This window comes from Salvelinus sp. IW2-2015, unplaced genomic scaffold, assembly GCF_002910315.2.
Source record: "Salvelinus sp. IW2-2015 unplaced genomic scaffold, ASM291031v2 Un_scaffold463, whole genome shotgun sequence".
NCBI classification, from domain to species: Eukaryota; Metazoa; Chordata; class Actinopteri; order Salmoniformes; family Salmonidae; genus Salvelinus; species Salvelinus sp. IW2-2015.
In genome coordinates this window covers 182,963-203,359 of record NW_019942557.1, presented here as the reverse complement: position 1 = coordinate 203,359, position 20,397 = coordinate 182,963, and the positions used below count along the sequence as shown (strand labels likewise).

Below are 20,397 nucleotides of genomic sequence, written 5' to 3'. Positions count from 1 at the left end.
CAATTCCTACTTTGGCCYCCTTTCCCTCCAGTTCTCTGCTACCAATGACTGGAACAAATTGCAAAAATCACTGAAGCTGGAGACTTATATCTCCCTCACTAGCTTTAAGCACCAGCTGTCAGAGCAGCTCACAGATCACTGTACCTGTACACAGCCTATCTGTAAATAGCCCATCCAACTACCTCATCCCCATATTGTTTTTTGTTGTTGTTGCTCCTTTGCACCCCAGTATCTCTACTTGCACATTCATCTTCTGCACATCTATCCCTCCAGTGTTTAAATTGTTAAATTGGTGTTGAACCACAAATGGTGCATCATGCAAAATCATGCAAAGGCTAGTTACCACAACCACAAAGTAGAAGGGGTTTTATCATTTTTTTAAAAGGATAATAAAATGTGATATTTGCTCTTAATTTAAGGCATACTGTTAGCAGTGTGGTTAAGATTAGGTTTATGTTTAAAATCACATTTTAAGAAGATAAAATGTTGAAATAGGTGYGATTTATGACTTTGTGGCTGTGGTAACTAGACGACCAAGCCAAAAGAAGGAGTGTCCCAGAGAGGAAGACGCAACTGATCCAAAATGAAGGAAAGCTTTGACCATGTACAGACTTAGTGAGCACAGCCTTTCTATTGAGAAATGACAGGCTATGTGCACACTGCCCACAAAATGAGGTGGACACTGAGCTGCACTTCCTAACCCCCTGCCAAATGTATGACCATATTAGAGACACATATTTTCCTCAGATTACACAGATCCACAACGAATTCGAAAACAAATCCAATTTTGATAAACTCCCATATCTACTGGGTGAAATACCACAGTGTGAAATCACAGCAGCAAGATGTATGACCTGTTGCCACAAGAAAAGGCCAACCAGTGAAGAACAAAAACCATTGTAAATACAACCAAGATTCATGTTGATTTATTTTCCCTTTTTAACTATTTGCATACAATATGACATTTTGCACATAATATGACATTTGAAATGTATTTTCTTTTGGAACTTTTGTGAGTAATGTTTACTGTGCATTTTTATTGTTTATTTCACTTTTGTTTATTATCTACTTCACTTACTTTGGCAATGTTAACATATGTTTCCCATGCCAATAAAGCCCTTTAAATTCAATTGAATTGTATCCAGCAATCCAAAGGAAGGATAGACGCGAGCTAGATAGCCCGCCGTGCCGCTTTGTGGACAACGACTCTCATCAGTGTATCGATCATCTTTTAGTGTACGTTTTGTTCTTTGGTGACGTAAAAGAGGTGCGACAAATACTTCCGCACTTCTGTGCGTCCCACGTGAACTGTATTTGTAGAAGTAGCCATGGCAGTTCTCGGTGCCTGTGGAGAATGGCTTGTTTCAACCTATGAAAAAAAGCTAATTGCAATACACACTAAAAAGAGCAGGTTGGTACGAACAGATGTGGCTAATATTGTATTATTTGTACAATAATGTGTCGTATAAGCTAATCTAGTAGCGATGAGAAATAAATAAGATAATTAACGTTAGCTGCATATCATCCTAGCTAACCAGCTAACGTTATTAGCTAAGTTAGTATATCCATAGACGGTAACGTTATACACTGAGTGTACAACATATTTTCCATCACAGAATGACCAGGTGAACGCTATGATCCCTTTTGACGTCACTTGTTAAATCAACTTCAATCAGTGATGATGAAGAAGGYGAGGAGACAGGTTAAGCCATGAGACAATTGAGACATGGATTGTGTGTGTGTGTGTGTGTGTGTGTGTGTGTGTGTGTGTGTGTGTGTGTGTGTGTGTGTGTGTGTGTGTGTGTGTGTGTGTGTGTNTGTGTGTGTGTGTGTGTGTGTGTGTGTGTGTGTGTGTGTGTGTGTGTGTGTGTGTGTGTGTGTGTGTGTGTGTGTGTGTGTGTGTGTGTGTTATGGTAGTAGGTGCCAGGCGCACAGGCTGCAACTCAATATTAGGAAGGTGTTCCTAATGTTTTGTACTCAGTACAACACAGGCTACTTTAGTACATTCTTGGGCTAGCCAGCTATGTGTATTAAATCACAAGTCCACATTTTAAATCATCAGTGATTAAATGCTCCTTTCTCTTTTTGTACCAGAGAACCATTTGTGTTTGACTGCAGCGCAGCAGAACAGAAGCAAAAGGACCCCGAGGCCGACAACAAAAGGTAAACAACATTAGCTAGCGATGTCTTTTCAACCAACTGACCTCTCAGAATTTATATTATGTGTTGCCAACCCATGGGCAGTTTTCCTTGCAGTGTACCCATCATTGCTGAGTTGTCGTCAGACTTGCTAGACCTAGATATGTGACTAAACCACGCGTCGCTTGTTTGATTTGAAATATGTGTGTGTGTGTCATCGTGTGGTAAGAAGCAACTGTTTTCAAGGGATATGATTTCACCAGAAATGTACGGATCCCTTTCATCCTGGTAGTGATGGATCCGAAGAGACAGGTAGTGACAAGATCCTGGCGTTCGCCGTTTCCTCCTCTGCGAAGCTGGTCGCGCTGACAGATGACACCAAACGTCTGGTTCTGTTCCGCTGTGAACCCTCATGGCAGGTCATCAGTACAAGGTATCCATAGGACAAGCAGATAAAAGCAAATATCCAACTTACTGAAATCGACAACAAATCTAAATGTGTCGATTTGTCGCTCTCTTTGAGATGTTGAGTGAGACAGTTGTATTATTTCAGGTGGGTTGTGCGGAGGTGCACATCTCTTGTGTTCACCGAGGCTGAGGATGAGTTGTGGGCGGCAGACAAGTCAGGTGACGTCTACTCCTTCTCTGTGGTGGAGCCCCAGAAGACAGGAGAGTTGAAGCTGGGACATCTATCCATGCTTCTATCAATGGTAAAGAGGATTCATTCATTCACATGATACGTTCTTATTAAAGGGTAGGTTATTTTTCATAGTTGAATGTTTTTAAAGGGCATTTTCAGAAGATGGGATAGCCCTTACTTAGTCCCGTCTTACATCTCAGATTTGGCAGAGTTGACGGGGTTCGACGCCTTCAATGGTTGAACATTTTCATTTACATTTACATTTAAGTCATTTAGCAGACGCTCTTATCCAGAGCGACTTACAAATTGGTGCATTCACCTTATGATATCGAGTGGAACAACCACTTTACAATAGTGCATCTAACTCTTTTAAGGGGGGGGGGGGTTAGAAGGATTACTTTATCCTATCCTAGGTATTCCTTAAAGAGGTGGGGTTTCAGGTGTCTCCGGAAGGTGGTGATTGACTCCGCTGACCTGGCGTCGTGAGGGAGTTTGTTCCACCATTGGGGTGCCAGAGCAGCGAACAGTTTTGACTGGGCTGAGCGGGAACTGTACTTCCTCAGAGGTAGGGAGGCGAGCAGGCCAGAGGTGGATGAACGCAGTGCCTTGTTTGGGTGTAGGGCCTGATCAGAGCCTGAAGGTACGGAGGTCCGTTCCCCTCACAGCTCCGTAGGCAAGCACCATGGTCTTGTAGCGGATGCGAGCTTCAACTGGAAGCCAGTGGAGAGAGCGGAGGAGCGGGGTGATGTGAGAGAACTTGGGAAGGTTGAACACCAGACGGGCTGCGGCGTTCTGGATGAGTTGTAGGGGTTTAATGGCACAGGCAGGGAGCCAGCCAACAGCGAGTTGCAGTAATCCAGACGGGAGATGACAAGTGCCTGGATTAGGACCTGCGCCGCTTCCTGTGTGAGGCAGGGTCGTACTCTGCGAATGTTGTAGAGCATGAACCTACAGGAATGGGTCAGCGCCTTGATGTTGGTTGAGAACGACAGGGTGTTGTCCAGGATCACGCCAAGGTTCTTAGCACTCTGGGAGGAGGACAATGGAGTTGTCAACCGTGATGGCGAGATCATGGAACGGGAGTCCTTCCCCGGGAGGAAGAGCAGCTCCGTCTTGCCGAGGTTCAGCTTGAGGTGGTGATCCGTCATCCACACTGATATGTCTGCCAGACATGCAGAGATGCGATTCGCCACCTGGTTATCAGAAGGGGGAAAGGAGAAGATTAATTGTGTGTCGTCTGCATAGCAATGATAGGAGAGACCATGTGAGGATATGACAGAGCCAAGTGACTTGGTGTATAGCGAGATAGGAGAGGGCCTAGAACAGAGCCCTGGGGGACACCAGTGGTGAGAGCACGTGGTGCGGAGACAGATTCTCGCCACGCCACCTGGTAGGAGCGACCTGTCAGGTAGGACGCAATCCAAGCGTGGCCGCGCCGGAGATGCCCAACTCGGAGAGGGTGGAGAGGAGGATCTGATGGTTCACAGTATCAAAGGCAGCCGATAGGTCTAAGAAGGATGAGAGCAGAGGAGAGAGAGTTAGCTTTAGCAGTGCGGAGCGCCTCCGTGACACAGAGAAGAGCAGTCTCAGTTGAATGACTAGTCTTGAAACCTGACTGATTTGGATCAAGAAGGTCATTCTGAGAGAGATAGCAGGAGAGCTGGCCAAGGACGGCACGTTCAAGAGTTTTGGAGAGAAAAGAAAGAAGGGATACTGGTCTGTAGTTGTTGACATCGGAGGGATGTCTATTTCACAATAGTAACATCACGATCAATGGCTCGCTTCAAGTGAACAACTCCTGATGAACTGCCAGTCAGTTTGGGATATCTCCCCCCCTCTTCTCCTCTAGACCCTGACCCCCAACGACAAGTATGTCGTCACAGCTGACCGCGATGAGAAGATCAGGGTCAGCCACTTGAGGTCACCACACAACATCCAGGCATTCTGCCTGGGACACTTGGAGTGAGTACAGCTGGCCTACCTAGCAATGAATGGCCACAGAATTTATACATGAATTAATGTTTAACCAGTCGGTTACCACTCTAATTTCCTGATATTTCAAAATTTTTCTCCATAGATTTGTCAGTTCTCTTTTGGCCCCACCAGGACACCCACAGTGGCTACTCTCTGGATCAGGGGTGAGAGATCTAGACATATTACAAGTCTGTTGAATTGAGTTCTATTACTTAACGCTGGATGATCTTTCAAATAGAGGTATCACTTGTACTGGTTCAGATTAAGCTCTACTACTGCACAAAAACAATATTTTAAATGGAGACTGGTATGTCTGACTGGGCTGGTGTGTGTTGACAGGATGGGACCATGAAGCTGTGGGAGTATGAGTCAGGTCGGAGGCTCCAGAGCTGGGACCTGAAGCAGCTGAGGGACATGCCGAACTCGGACACAGAAAAGGAAAAGGTGACCACTTTACTTCTCACGTTAACCCTATCAGTCCTGAGAATGCCAACGAGTCAGTGACAACTGTTTTGAGTTTGTGACAGCAACTATGTGAGCTTATTACAGTGTTAAAGACAGTATGTCCTGGGATTTCCTATGATCTTCTATGTAGAAGAACCCCTTACAGTGTTAAAAATAGTATGTCCTGGGATTTCCTGGGATCTTCTATGTAGAAGAACCCCTTACAGTGTTAAAGATGGTATGTCCTGGGATTTCCTATGATCTTCTATGTAGAAGAACCCACTTACCTTCTAACACCTGTTCGGGAGAGTCCGCTTTTCATAGATTAGGGGGTGGATGAAATTTCACTTATGTTACAAAATATATTTGTCTTGGGAAAATGTTAATTGTCATGTTCTGAATCGTTCACTGGGGGGTCTTTCTCTAATCTACAGTATCATTAACATTATATTCAAACAGTCTGGTTTTGTAACCTAATACATTCGTTAATAAGCACTGATCTCTGTTGACAGAGCAGTGCGATTTCTCGCAGCGACTTTTGAGGACATTTACATTTAAGTCATTTAGCAGACGCTCTTATCCAGAGCGACTTACAAGTTACATGTTGTGGTCGTCTGCAGAGTTGTTTCTGCGGGTCGCAAAAAGCCAAATTAACACACAGCTTGCGGTCCATACAGAGCTCTGTTGACATTTCATAGAGACGCTTGTTTTTGTGAGAAATATTTGAAAAACAACAGTACATTCATATGAAAAGCCTATATTAAAATATTACATCTCAAAATCGATATCTATCTTGTTTTATGTCCTCCGGATTCAATGGTGAGCCTGTCAGTAAGCCTTAATTCTCACACAACAATCCAGCCTAACTGACACAATGAAATTTTACAGATACATTTTTTGCTCTGGCCTCCATATATTTTTTGGGGGATCCTACAAGGGTAGAAACTCCAATAACATTTTAATTGCTTATGGTAGAGACATGAGGTTTGGACAATTGCTTTTCTTATAGGAGTATCTACGCAATTAACATATTTTACCCATTGYWCAAAATATCAATTTTTGATTGGACAACCTGCATACTGTAGATGGCTATTAATACTTTGTATCTCAAACTGTTTGGACTCTATAGACGTTTTTTTTTTTAAACCCCGGGCCCCTTCAGGATTCGCCCTTGTCTTACTGAGTTGTAGCTCACGCAGACTAATGGTTGGTGTCAATGGATCAAGAATATATGGACTTATCCAATAGTACAACCCCAGAAGTCTGTAGCTCAAACAATGTTTTAAAGGAGTCAGAAGTCTGAAATGCTCCGGCGTCACTGTGGGACTGAGTTAACCAAGCCACTCACACTGATACATGAAGGAGTGATTCCTCTTCTGGGTGTGCATTTAGCAACAACTAGCAAACATTGTCATTCATTATCCATGTCATTCATACTGTTACAAATAAAAATGCCGTTGCAACCTCTTTGCAATAAGGAACTGAGACCAGAAGTTTCAAGTGTTTATTACCCAGAATGCCGTCAGCTGAGTGCATACAGAAAGCTCACAACACGTCTTATACTCTTCCCTCCCTTTGGTCGTCACCCCCCCGGCTATACATGTTATGACCCCAATGAGTTTCCCTCCTTTCCCCTGTGGAATGTCCATGGTCCTCTCAAGGTTTACCTAGATGTCAGAATCACAGCCTGTCCATCTTCTGGGCCTGATCCTGCTCTCTGATCCGAGGCAATTTCCTCATCTGATTAGGTCAACCTTTCTAAATTAGCATGCACACAGTTTTACGACTTAAACTCCATTAATACTCACAGTAATCATTCACTAAACAGGATACAAACTAACTACAGTTTAACTTGAAACATGTTACATTTTAATAGAATCCATCAATATGTATACTGAGTAGCTCTCCTTGTCCTCACTCATGCTAAGCTTCCATCCATAGAGCTGCCTGTTTATAGGTCACTGCACCCTCTATGTATACAGTACCGTGGTAAAGTATCTGTCCCCTTTTCTTATTTTCTCTATTTCTGCATATTGTTTTTATCCTGAATGTTATCATATCTTCAACCAAAACCTAATATTAAATAAAGGGAACCTGAATTTACAAATAGCAAAATAAATTGATACTTATTTAATTAACAAAGTTACGCAAACACCCAATTCCCAAGTTGGAAAAGTTATTGCCCCCGGCAGGTAGCCTAGTGGTTAGGGCGTTGGACTAGTAACCTAAAGGTTGCAAGATTGAATCCCCGAGCCGACAAGGTAAAAATCTGTCGTTCTGCCCCTGAACAAGGCAGTTAACCCACTGTTCCTAGGCCTTCAATGAAAATAAGATTTTGTTCTTAACTGACTTGCGTGGTTAAATATATATTTTTTAATTCAATGACTGCAACCAAATGCTTCCTATAGTTGTTGATCAGTCTCTCACGTCGCTGTGGAGGAATTCTGTCCCACTCTTCCATACACAACTGCTTTAACTCGGCGACATTTGTGGGTTTTTAAACATGAACTGAAGTCCTGCTACAACATCTAAATTGGGACTAGGTCTGGACTTTGACTACACCATTCCAAAACTTCTAATTTGTTACTTTTTAACCATCTTCACGGAGACTTGATTGTGTGTTTTGTATCATTGTCTTGCTGCATCACCCAGCTCCACTTTAGCTCACAGACGGATGGCCTGACATTCTCCTGTAGAATTCTCTGATACAGAGCAGAATTCATGGTTCCTTCTATTAAGGCAATTCGTCCAGGTCCTGAGTCAGCAAAGCATCCCCAAACCATCACACCATCACCACCATGCTGASCCCAAACCATCACACCATCACCACCATGCTGACCCCAAACCATCACACCACCACCACCATGCTGAACTCAAACCATCACACCACCACCACCGATGCTGAACTTCAAACATCACACCACCACCACCATGCTGAACTCAAACCATCACACCCACACCACCATGCTGAACTCAAACCATCACACCACCACCACCATGCTGAACTCAAAACCATCACAACTACCACCACCATGGCTGAACCTCAAACCATCACACCACCACCACCCCATGCTGAACTCAAAACACATCACACACACCACCACCATGCTGAACTCAAACCATCACACCCACCACCACCATGCTGAACTCAAACCACACACCACCACCACCATGCTGAACTCAAACCATCCAACCACCACCACCATGCTGAACTCAAACCATCCACACCACCACCACCATGCTGAACTCAAACCATTCACACTACAACCACCCCATGCTTGACCCCAAACCATCACACAACCACCACCATGCCTGATCCCAAACCTCACACACTCACCCCCATGCTGAACCCAAACCATCACACCACCACCACCATGCTGAACCCAAACCATCACACTACCACCACCACGCTGAACCGTTGTTATGAGGTTCTTATTGTGGAATGCAGTGTTTGGTTTTCACCAGACATAATGGGACCCATTTCATCTAAAAAGTGGACTCAAGTTTGCCAAAAGAGCACCTGGATGATCTTCAAGACTCCTGGAAGAATGTTCTATGGACAGATGAGTCAAAAGTATAACTTTATGGACGACATGGGTCCCATTTATGCATGGCGAAAACCCAACACTGCATTCCACAGTAAGAACCTTATACCAACGGTCAAGCATATTTGTTCACTCAGGCTCCCTTTATCTAATATTAGGTTTTGGTTGAATATCTGATAACATTCAGTATCAAAAATATGCAAAACAAGAGAAAATTAGAAAGGGGGCAAATACCTTTTCACTCCACTGTATATGGCTGTGTCCTATATAGAATGCCATAGAACTGTTCCCGAGAGCTGATCCGTGGCACGCTAATTAACTTCAATATATTTATGCCTAATTGTTTTTTTTAATAATTCCTGAGTAGTAAGCTATTCCCTCTGCATAAAATAATTTGTCTGCATGTCTCTTCAACATTTGGATAAAAGGAAACCATGCCATGAATTAAGAACGATATGCTCTTTTCACACAAACTGCTTTGAAAAAAAACTTTCTAACTAGCTTTTTTCTTACCCAATGAAAGCCTATAGCTGACATAACCAACCAATACCTTTGTTTACATAATCAAATGGTTTAATTGAAACTTAAGTTAACAATTCCCAGAATCTAATAGGCTATAGAGGTTGCAACAGGTTACCTTTTATTTAGCCTAGATTTATTTAGTAGGCGATTTAGCTACAAAGTTTTACCAGTCGTACAGGTTTAAACTTTCTATRGCCTGTATATGGCCTAAATGAACAAAAACCTAAATTAATGAACTGTTAATAAACCTCATCTTAAACAAATACCTGCTCGCACTTTTGCAGGCTGTCTATCCAGCTACCTGGTTGTTGTCCTCGTCCACAATGACGCCAACACCTGTTTCCATGATGGTGTATTACACCATCATAACCTTTCATTTTTCATTTCTCCTTTTACATTAGCCATTAAGTGAGCTATGGAGTCAGGGAAATGAACTTGGTAACATATTGTTGCCTGGTTGAAGGGAATATAGGCTCTGCATGCTGAAACATTTAGGAATGTTCAGCACCACACACAGGCCTACTAATGGAAAGTTCCCTGCTCTACTCTCTCGTGGCGTGGCTGGTAGCCTGGCTATGTCTGCCTCACCGCTCACATGGCCTAATGGGATTCGCAACATAATTCAACACAACAAGTAAAAATATATATTATATTAATTTAAAACGTTTACGACCCGAAATATAATTGTTCTGAACCGCCAGCCAACACTAGTTGAAAGAATTTTCATTCCACCCGCCAGTTGATTCTTTTTGTTTTTATGTATATATTTTTTTTTAGGGTCAACTGTTGGTATTTGACCTGATGCAAGACCATAGTGGGTCATCGATTTRCCCCCTCAGTTATGTTTGTGACATCATCATAATTTCTACCTTTGTTCCCAGAGGTCTGCAGTCAGCAGGATCGCTGGGTCCCCCGGTGGACATCATGTGGCYGTGCAGTGTGAGAGGTCGGTGCATATATCAGGAGTTGACAGTGTACTGTGCACATATATAAATGACCCTAGCTATGTAGATCAGTGGAGTGTGTGTAACCTGTGACATAATATTTGTCCTGTGTTTTCCAGAGTTCCCTCAGTGCAGTTGTTTGGAATGGAGCAGGGGACAGAGGAGCGACTGGTGCCCTCCAGCAGGGTAACCCTACCTCACTGTCCTCTGGATTTGACCTTTGACCCCCAGGGTCGGCTCTGGGTCCTGCTGGATAGCCGAGAGACGCCGTTCCTCATGTACACACACACGCAAGACAGCTGGCAGGTACTGCTGTTCGTTGACTATAGCTAAGCCTCCAACACCGTAGTACCCTCCAAGCTCATCACACACAACAGTATACTGTTCTTGTTTAGTAAACAAACACACCAGGGTTTGTGTTTTATCACTTATGCTGCCACTGTGGTGTTTGTTCTCTCTCTCTGCAGTGCGACAGTGAAAGCCCAGAGCTGAAAAGAGTGACAGAGGCCCTTCAGCCGCATTGGGAGGCACTTCAGGGTGAGTCATCACACACATAAGGCACAACACTGTGCCCTCACATTACCCCTCATCATCCTCCTGCTCACTCAGTAAAGAGCAGTTCTAACCTGGGATGTTTATGCACTTGGCTCCATGTCTGCCGCCTCATGTTCCCCTGAGCTAAGTAGTTCTTAATTCAAAGACTTACAGGAGACTTTACATTTTGTTTTTTACTGTTATTTAGTGGATGCTCAGACATACCTGCAACAAACTTGAAACAGGCTTAGAACAAAGGGGTTTGATTTGTTATTATAATAGTAGTCCACCACCTGAACTGTGCTACAATTTCTTTCACTGTCTCTGACCCTGCTCCTCCCTCCTGTTTCTCCTCACGACAGTCTCAGCAGGGTTAGAGAGCCGGTTCCAGCACCTGTACAAGGGCAACTTTGACAACATGGCGTCCTACAGAGAGAAGAAACAGCAGAGGCTCCYACAGCAGAATGAACAAGGAGGCAAAAAGAGAGGACCAGGGAAGGGACAGCAGTCCAACGGAGCCAGTAAAAAAGCCAAGAAAGGCAACCAGTCTGGGCCAGCGACCAAAGCCTCTAGCTGAAACGGATAGGAGAGACATAGGAGAGGAGAGACAGATTCTATATTTTGGTTTAAAAAGGCTTATTTCAGAGTTCTCTGTTCTATCTTTGTTTGGAGACGGATAGACTAACCATTGAGTTGTGTAAATTTATTATGATTTGAGAATTAGTACCAAAAAAAATCTTTTTTTTTTTAAATAAAAAATTATGATTGACCGTTTGATGCTTAAAAGGGGTCTCTCTTGCTCTCCACTAAATGTATAGTCCTCTCCGGTTGAACAAGAGCCAAGCACTGTGTAGTGTCGTACCTGACCACTGGGGAACCAAGTCCTTCCACTGTCAGAAAGTACGTTGACTGGATCGTGCATATCTGACCCAATTCAGGATCGGGGGCGTTTGATTTCATTTCCTACTTCACTTCAGAAATACTTACGTGAACTTTCATATGCCTTAATTACCAACTTTTATATGGGGTCTGCATATGAATAAAATGTTGAGCCGAGGAAGCACTGAGCTATTTAAAGAGAAAGGCAGGATCCGTGATGTCTCCAAAGTAGGATGACAAGTTTATCAAATTTCAGGTAGAGGTAAAAATGTCCCATTGCATTAAAAGGCTTAAGGGTGTTTCAACAACATCCTGTTTGACTAAGTCACTTTTTGTAAGGTTCACCGCCACACTGACAGCTCTTCAAACCTTCAGAAGTAAACCGGGATGACTACTTGTTGCTCACCATCCATTCAGTCTGGCTTAATCACATGAACCACAACGTCTCCACAGCTACAGGTAAGACTACTCAGTAAGCACTGCTGGGTAGAATTATATACTGAACAAAAATGTAAATGCAACGATTTTACAAGGAAATCAGTCAATTGAAATAAATTCATTAAGCCTTAATCTATGGATTTCACATGCCTAGGCAGGGGTGGAGCCATGGGTGGGCCTGGGAAGGCATAGGCCCACCCACCCAGAATTTTAAAAAAAAATCGCAAAAGGGCTTTATTACAGATATAAATATTCATCAGCTGTCCGGGTGGCTGGTCTCAAGACGATCCCGCAGGTGAAGAAGCTGGATGTTGAGGTCCTGGGCTGGCGTGGTTACACGTGGTTTAGGCCGATTCATGGTAGAGAAATGAACATTACATTCTCTGGCAACAGCTTTGATGGACATTCCTGCAGTCAGCATGCCAATTGCATGCTCCCTCAACTTGAGACATCTGTGGCATTGTGTTGTGACAAAACTGCACATTTTAGAGTGGCCTTTTATTGTCCCCAGCACAAGGTGCACCTGTGTAATGATCATGCTGCTTGATGTGGATGGATAATCTTGGCAAAAGAGAAATGCTTACTAGCAGGGATGTGCACAAAATTGGAGCGAAATAAGCTTTGTGCGTATAGAAAATGTACATGTTGCATTTCTAGTTTTGTTCAATATTAATAGTCGAAAACTCCAACAGTCCGCATAAAAGGTTATATTTAAAGTAAACCTTTTTTGTAGGAAACATGGCGACAAAAAATCTTTACATTCTGTATAAAACAAAAACATTTAAAAATAAAAAAAGGCAAGATATTGTTCAATGAAGTAGTCCGTGCTGTACAAGTCGACATTCCCTGATAAAAGCTTTGGATTGTCCATCCGGCCAGTCAGACAGTGGCTTGGTCGGTTTCCCCTCTTCCTCAGGTCCCATTCCTCAGAATGCCATACAGACTTTTTTCCACCATAGGACGTTTGAGCTGAAATAGAGGAACATACATTCATTTAAACACCACACCCATATTGTTTATAGAAGACTTTCTTCAATGCAGCCAGTCAAAACACCTACCTTCGAGCTCTCATTGCTTCTTCCCCATAGTCAGGTTCTCACTTTTCTTTTTCTGCACCTGAAGAAGAGACATTCACAGCACTGTTCCAGTCACTGCTACACATAAGAACATGCTGATGTATCCTCAAAGAAAACAATCAAACACACACACATATGTCTGACCTCATTCATAGCATCGTCGATCTGCTTGAGCTCCTCGTATCTGTCTCGTGACTCTCTCAGAGGCTGGATCATCACCTCAATCTGAGGGAACAGCTAAGAGAGACAAGAGGCAGGGTTTATCGTCATCGTCACAGTCGTATTCTCATTTTACAGTCCCATCCATCCGTCGCTCACCTTCATTACGGTCTCAAACATGGGGATGAGGACGAACTTGATGAATCCGATCTGGGCGGTGGGTTTGGTGACCCTTTCTCTGTCCATAAAGGGGGCTACAGGCAGACTCTCTGCCTTCTCCCTGTCACTCTGTTGAAAGAATGGAGAAGAGAGAGAAAGTTCAGTGCAATCCTTCATTTTTAATACAAAATGGCACACATGGGGTCCGGAATTATTGGATACCTTGATAACCATGATTTTTTTTCAGAGAGATCTCTCTGTACTTTGCTCCGTTTATCTTTCCCTCAGTCCTGACTAGTCTCCCAGTCCCTGCCACCACCATGCTTCACTGTAGGGATGGTGCCAGGTGTCCTCCAGACGTGACGCTTGGTATTCAGGCCAAATAGTTCAATCTTGGTTTCATCAGACCAGAGAATCTTGTTTCTCATGGTCTGAGAATCCTTTAGGGTCTTTTTGGCAAACTCCAAGCGGGCTGTCATGTGCCTTTTACTGAGGAGTGGCTTCCGTTTGGCCACTCTACCATAAAGGCCTGATTGGTGGAGTGCTGCAGAGATGGTTGTCCTTCTGGAAGGTTCTCCCATCTCCACAGAGGAACTCTTGAGCTCTGTCAGTGTGACCATCAGGTTCTTGGTCACCTTTCTGACCAAGGCCCTTCGCCCCCGATTGCTCAATTTGGCAGGGCGGCCAGCTGTAGGAAGAGTCTTGGTGGTTCCAAACTTCTTCCATTTAAGAATGATGGAGGTCACTGTGTTCTTAGGGAACTTCAATACTTCAGAAATGTTTTGGTACCCTTCCCCAGATCTGTGCCTCGACACAATCCTGTCTCGGAGCTCTACGGACAATTCATTCGACCTCATGGCTTGGTTTTTGCTCAGACATGCACTGTCAACTGTGGGACCTTATATAGACAGGTGTGTGCCTTTACAAATAATGTCCAATCAATTGAATTTACCACAGGTGGACTCCAATCAAGTTGTAGAAACATCTCAAGGATGATCAATGGAAACAGGATGCACCTGAGCTGAATTTCGAGTCTCATAAGCAAAGGGTCTGAATACTTATGTAAATAAAGTATTTCTATTTTTTGGTGTTTATACATTTGCAAACATTTCTAAAAAACTGTTTTCAATTTGTCATTATTGGGGTATTGTGTGTAGATTGATGAGGATTTTATTTGATACATTTTAGAATAAGGCTGTAAGGTAACAAAATGTGGAAAAAGTCAAGGGGTCTGAATACTTTCCGAAGGCACTGTATTTGGGGCTTTACACTGTAGGCTATGTACTGTATAAAAACACATATACAGTACATATGGGGCTTTTACGTACCTGCATGAAGTACTCCTCCAGCAGACAGTCGACCCAGGGCTCAGCCACCTCCATGGGCCGCACCTCGTTAGAGATGTCACAGCACTTAATCAGCACCATCTTCAGCTTGGGGTCAAAGGTTACACAGAGCATAGTTTAATATAGGGAGGGGGTCTACCAGATGGCCCACATAACTAGCAGCAGAAAGGACTAACAAACACACCTAGGGAAGTTGTAAACATAGTATTACTGCATTGGGCAGTAGAACAAATACACTGATTTGCACAAACTGTAAGGTAGTAGAAAATGTATGTATTCTAGGGTCAAATACATAGTCATGTGTATCCTTACACAAGTGACATGCTCTTCATCACTGAAGTCAAAGCGGTCCACTTTATGCTTGAATGAGTCCAGAATCTCGCCATGTCGTGCCATGTCTGTGGCCAGGATCAGTGTGATGATTCCCTAAGACAGAGAGAGAGATCAGAGTGATGATTCCCTAAGACAGAGAGAGATCAGTGTGATGATTCCCTAAGACAGAGAGAGAGAGAGATCAGTGTGATGATTCCCTAAGACAGAGAGATCAGTGTGATGATTCCCTAAGACAGACAGAGAGAGAGATCAGTGTGATGATTCCCTAAGACAGACAGAGAGAGAGATCAGCGTGATGATTCCCTAAGACAGACAGAGAGATCAGTGTGATGATTCTCTAAGACAGAGAGAGAGATCAGTGTGATGATTCCCTAAGACAGAGATACAGGTCAGCACGCACACACACACTCCTACCCCCTACCTGACGAATCTGTTTGAAGGCCTCAGCATCGAAGGTGGAGAAGATGTTGCAGTCAGGCTGGGAGAAGATCTGGAAGGCCACGGCACAGTGATGATTCTCCAGAGGAGAGATGTCATTGTAGCGTACCGCAAGCTCCGTCCGTGCGTTTATCTGGTACCTGAGAGAGAGAATTAGTCTCACAGGACCATGCTTTCAAATCCCTTCTTGAATGAAACCTGGGTGTCTAGTTGCATTGAATTAGGATGGACAGACTGTGTCTAGTTTCATTGAATTAGTATAGACAGACTGTGTCTAGTTGCATTGAATTAGGATGGACAGACTGTGTCTAGTTTCATTGAATTAGGATGGACAGAAGGCAGAGAGAAAGAGAGAGAGAATAAAAGTCTCACGTGTTGTTGTACCCGGGATGCTGCAGATCGTGGCACACGGCAGCTGTCATCAGAATCAGAATGTCCACCTGGGTGAATATCTCCTGGGAGACTCACAACACAGGCCCATTACGTCAATGAATGGGCCATCTGTGTACTGTGCGCACGTGTGTGTGTGTGCGTGTGCGTGTGTGTTCCCGGCATGCAAGTTTGTACAGGTAGGTAAATCCGTGTTTGTGTGAGTGTGTGTGTGTGTGTGTGTGTGTGTGTGTGTGTGTGTGTGTGTGTGTGTTGTGGTGTGGTGGTGTGTGTTGTGTGTGTGTGTGTGTGTGTGTGTGTGTGTGTGTGAGAGATCTCATTAGCACGTCTTTAACATGGCCGCTTCATAATCACTCATTATAGCCTTTGATGATAAATAACCCTCTCATGAATGGTGGACCACGACAACAGGGGTCGAAGAGGATGCCAGAGGGAGCGTCTCCAAGGGAGTAGAATTTCTCTTCCAAACTCATCTCTCTGCGTCTCTCTCTCTCTCCCTCCTCTTCAAGAAAAAAAACTATTCCTCCTCACCAATCTCTCTTTCTCATCACTCCAGTATTATTGATGCCCTTTTATAGAGCTGAGGTATATAGTCTTACTGTGGAATTACTGTAGTATTACTGTGGAATTACAGAGGGCACGACAAAGCCTATTACTCCTCGGGAAACTAAAAAGATTTGGCATGGGTCCTGAGATCCTCAAAAGGTTTTACAGCTGCACCATCGAGAGCATCCTGACTGGTTGCATCACTGCCTGGTACGGCAATTGCTCGGCCTCCGACCGCAAGGCACTACATAGAGTAGTGTGTACGGCCCAGTACATCACTGGGGCTAAGCTGCCTGCCATCCAGGACCTCTATACCAGGCGGTGTCAGAGGAAGGCCCTAAAAATTGTCAAAGACCCCAGCCACCCCAGTCATAGACTGTTCTCTCTACTACCGCATGGCAAGCGGTACCGGAGTGCCAAGTCTAGGACAAAAAGGCTTCTGAAACAGTTTTTACCCCCAAGCCATAAGACTCCTGAACAGGTAATCAAATGGCTACCCGGACTATTTGCATTGTGTCCCCCACCCCAACCCCTCTTTTACGCTGCTGCTACTCTCTGTTTATCATATATGCACAGTCACTTTAACTATACATTCATGTACATATGTACATACTACCTCAATTGGCCCAACCAACCAGTGCACCCACACATTGGCTAACCGGGCTATCTGCATTGTGTCCCGCCACCCACCACCCGCCAGCTACTCTCTGTTCATAAGAGGTATATGCATAGTCACTTTAACCATATCTACATGTACATACTAGCTCAATCAGCCTGACTAACCGGTGTCTGTATGTAGCCTCGCTACTTTTATAGCCTCTACAGTATATAGCCTGTCTTTTTACTGTTGTTTTATTTCTTTACCAACCTATTGTTCACCTAATACCTTTTTTGCACTATTGGTTAGAGCCTGTAAGTAAACATTTCACTGTAAAGTCTACACCTGTTGTATTCGGCGCACGTGACAAATAAACTATGATTTGATATTACTGTAGTATTACTGTAGTATTACTGTGGTATTACCTGTAGTATTACTGTGGTATTACCTGTAGTATTATATGTAGTATTACTGGGGTGTTACTGTAGTATTACTGAGGGATTACTGTGGTATTACTGTGGTATTACCTGGAGTATTACTGTGGTATTACCTGTAGTATTATTGTGGTATTACATGTAGTATTACCTGTAGTATTACTGTGACATGACTGCGATTTTACCTGCAGTATTACTGTAGTATGAATATGGTATTACTGTAGTATTACTGCAGTATTGCCTGTAGTATTACTGCAGTATTACTGTAGTAGTACCTGTAGTATTATTGTAGTAATATTACAGTATTACTGTGGTATTATTGTGGTATTACCTGTAGTATTACTGTGATATGACTGTATTATTACATGTAGTGTTACTGTAGTAATATTGTAGTATTACTGTACTATTACCCGTAGTATAACTTTGGTATTACCAGTAGCATTATTGTAGTATTATTCTGGTATTACTGTGGTATCACCCATAGTATTACCCGTAGTATTACTGCAGTATTACCTGTCATATTACTGTGGGAATACCTGTAGTATTACCTGTAGTGTGACTATAGTATTACATGTAGTATTACCTGTAGTATTACTTGTAGTATTACTGTGGTACTCCCTGTAGTATTACTGTGGTATTATTATAGCATTACTGTGGTATTATCTGTAGTATTACTGTAGTATTACATGTAGTATTACTGTAGCATTACATGTAATATTACTGTAGTATTACCTGTAGTACTCCCTATAGTATTACCTGTAGCATTGCTGTTGTAATACCTGTGGTATTACTGTAGTATTACTGTAGTATTACCTGTGGTACTCCCTATAGTATTACTGTGGTAATATTATAGTATTACTGTAGTATTACCTGTAGTATTACTGTAGTATTACCTGTAGGCTGCAGAGGCAGATCATGCTGTACATCATCTGGGTGACACAGAAACAGTGACGGAAGTTATGGAAGGGATTCACCTGGTAGTTGTCATGGATACAAAGCTGCAGGGAGGTAGAGGGGAAGGAAGACGTGAGACCATCAGACATCTACAACGAACCCGACACTAGTAACAAGTGGTGCAGCAGTATATGAAGAACAGTTGTAGATATCTCTAGATGTCTTACCAGCCATCTCTTTAGTGTGATGGGGTTCATGTTAAAGCCCTTGACCAGGTCCAGGTCATTGTACATGTGCTCCAGGCAGCTCAGCATCTGGTCACATGAAGGAAGGTGGAGAAGTGAGACCGAGTGTGAGCAACAGTTCTATGGTAGTTGAGTGTCTATGGTAGTTGAACCTCTATGGTAGTTGAACCTCTATGGTAGTTGAGTGTCTATGGTAGTTGAGTGTCTATGGTAGTTGAACCTCTCTGGGTAGTTTTAACCTCTATGATAGTTGAGTTTGTATGGAGTTGAACCTCTATGACAAGTTGAACCTGCTATGGGTTACAGTTGAAGTGTCTATGGTAGTTGAGTTGTCTAATGGGTAGTTTGAACCTCTTGGTAGTTGAACCTCTATGATAAGTTGAGTTGTCTATGGTAGTTGAACCTCTATGGTAGTTGAACCTCTTATGGTAGTTTGAAGTGGGTCTAGTGACTGATGTTGAGTGTCTTATGGTAGTTGCCTCTATGGTAGTTGAACCTCTATGATAGTTGAGTGTCTATGGTAGTTGAACTCTATGATAGTTTAGTTGCTATGGTGTTGAACCTCTATGAACAGTTGAGTGTCTATGGTAGTTGAACCTCTATGGTAGTTGAAGTGTCTATGACCAGTTGAGTCTAGGAGTGGTGCTCTATGGTAGTTGAGTGTCCTATGGAGTTAATATGGTGTGAGTGTCTAATGTAAGTTGAGTGTCTATGGTAGTTGAGTGTCCTTGAGTGGTTATGTAGTTGAACTCTTGTATGGTCTATGGTAGTTGAACCTCTAATGATAGTTGAGTTGTCTAGTATGGTAGTGTGACCTCTATGGTAGTTGAACCTCTATGATAGTTGAAGTGTTCTATGGTAGTTTGAACTCTATTGATGTGAGTTTATGTGTGATCTGTGTCGTTGAGTTCTATGACAGTTTGAGTGTCTATGGTAGTTTGAGTGGTCTATGGTAGTTGGAGGTTCTATGACAGTTTGAGTGTCTTGGTAGTTGACGCCTCTATGATAGTTGGTGTCTAATGGTAGTTGACCCTCTATGGGTAGTTGACTGTCTATGACAGTTGGTGTCTTGGTAGTTGAACCTTATGTAGTTGAGTGTCTATGACAGTTGAGTGTCTATGGTAGTTGAACCTCTATGGTAAGTTGAGTGTCTATGGTAGTTGAACCTCTATGGTAGTTGAGTGTCATTATGACGTTGAGTGTCTATGGTAGTTGAACCTCTATGGTAAGTTGAGTGTCTAATGATGTTGAGTGTCTATGGTATAGTTTGAACTCTATGGTAGTTTGAGTGTCTATGATGAGTTGAGTGTCTATGGTTAGTTGTGTTATGCTAGTTGAACCTCTATGACAGTTGAACCTCTATGATAGTTGAACCTCTATGATAGTTGAAGTGTCTATGACAGTTTAACCTCTATGATAGTTGAGTGTCTATGACAGTTGAACCTCTATGATAGTTGAGTGTCTATGACAGTTGAACCTCTATGATAGTTGAGTGTCTATGACAGTTGAACCTCTATGATAGTTTGAGTGTCTATGGTAGTTGAGCCTCTCTGGTAGTTGAACTCTATGACAGTTGAACCTCTATGACAGTTGAGTGTCTATGACAGTTGAACCTCTATGATAGTTGGAGTGTCTATGGTGAGTTGAACCTCTATGATAGTTGAGTGGTCTATGGTAGTTGAACCTCTCTGGTAGTTGAGCGTCTATGGTCAACCCTTGG

The 20,397-nt window shown here is 43.1% G+C and overlaps 2 protein-coding genes across 2 annotated transcripts in view; one reads left to right on the top strand and one right to left on the bottom strand.

Annotated features, from left to right (window-relative positions):
• Positions 1-1,286: 1,286 nt before the first annotated feature.
• wdr4 (WD repeat domain 4) lies at positions 1,287-11,516 on the top strand. Its single transcript, XM_024135460.2, has 11 exons — positions 1,287-1,411; positions 2,095-2,163; positions 2,432-2,572; positions 2,693-2,849; positions 4,629-4,741; positions 4,857-4,917; positions 5,093-5,197; positions 10,146-10,210; positions 10,328-10,514; positions 10,676-10,745; positions 11,105-11,516. Exons 1-11 carry the CDS (start codon positions 1,329-1,331, stop codon positions 11,317-11,319), a joined length of 1,266 nt encoding a protein of 421 aa, XP_023991228.1. The 5' UTR covers positions 1,287-1,328; the 3' UTR covers positions 11,320-11,516.
• Positions 11,517-11,612: 96 nt separating this feature from the next.
• The window catches only part of LOC112068339 (high affinity cGMP-specific 3',5'-cyclic phosphodiesterase 9A), a 51,534-nt gene continuing 42,749 nt past the window's right edge, over positions 11,613-20,397 (bottom strand). Inside the window, exons 8-17 of the mRNA XM_070438112.1 lie at positions 18,660-18,746; positions 18,432-18,536; positions 15,943-16,025; positions 15,554-15,710; positions 15,112-15,225; positions 14,782-14,886; positions 13,454-13,582; positions 13,280-13,372; positions 13,118-13,175; positions 11,613-13,028 (exon numbers count right to left, since the gene is read on the bottom strand). Of these exons, the coding sequence (XP_070294213.1) occupies positions 13,128-13,175; positions 13,280-13,372; positions 13,454-13,582; positions 14,782-14,886; positions 15,112-15,225; positions 15,554-15,710; positions 15,943-16,025; positions 18,432-18,536; positions 18,660-18,746 (921 nt within the window). The 3' untranslated portion in view covers positions 11,613-13,028; positions 13,118-13,127. The remainder of the gene's footprint in view (positions 13,029-13,117; positions 13,176-13,279; positions 13,373-13,453; positions 13,583-14,781; positions 14,887-15,111; positions 15,226-15,553; positions 15,711-15,942; positions 16,026-18,431; positions 18,537-18,659; positions 18,747-20,397) is intronic.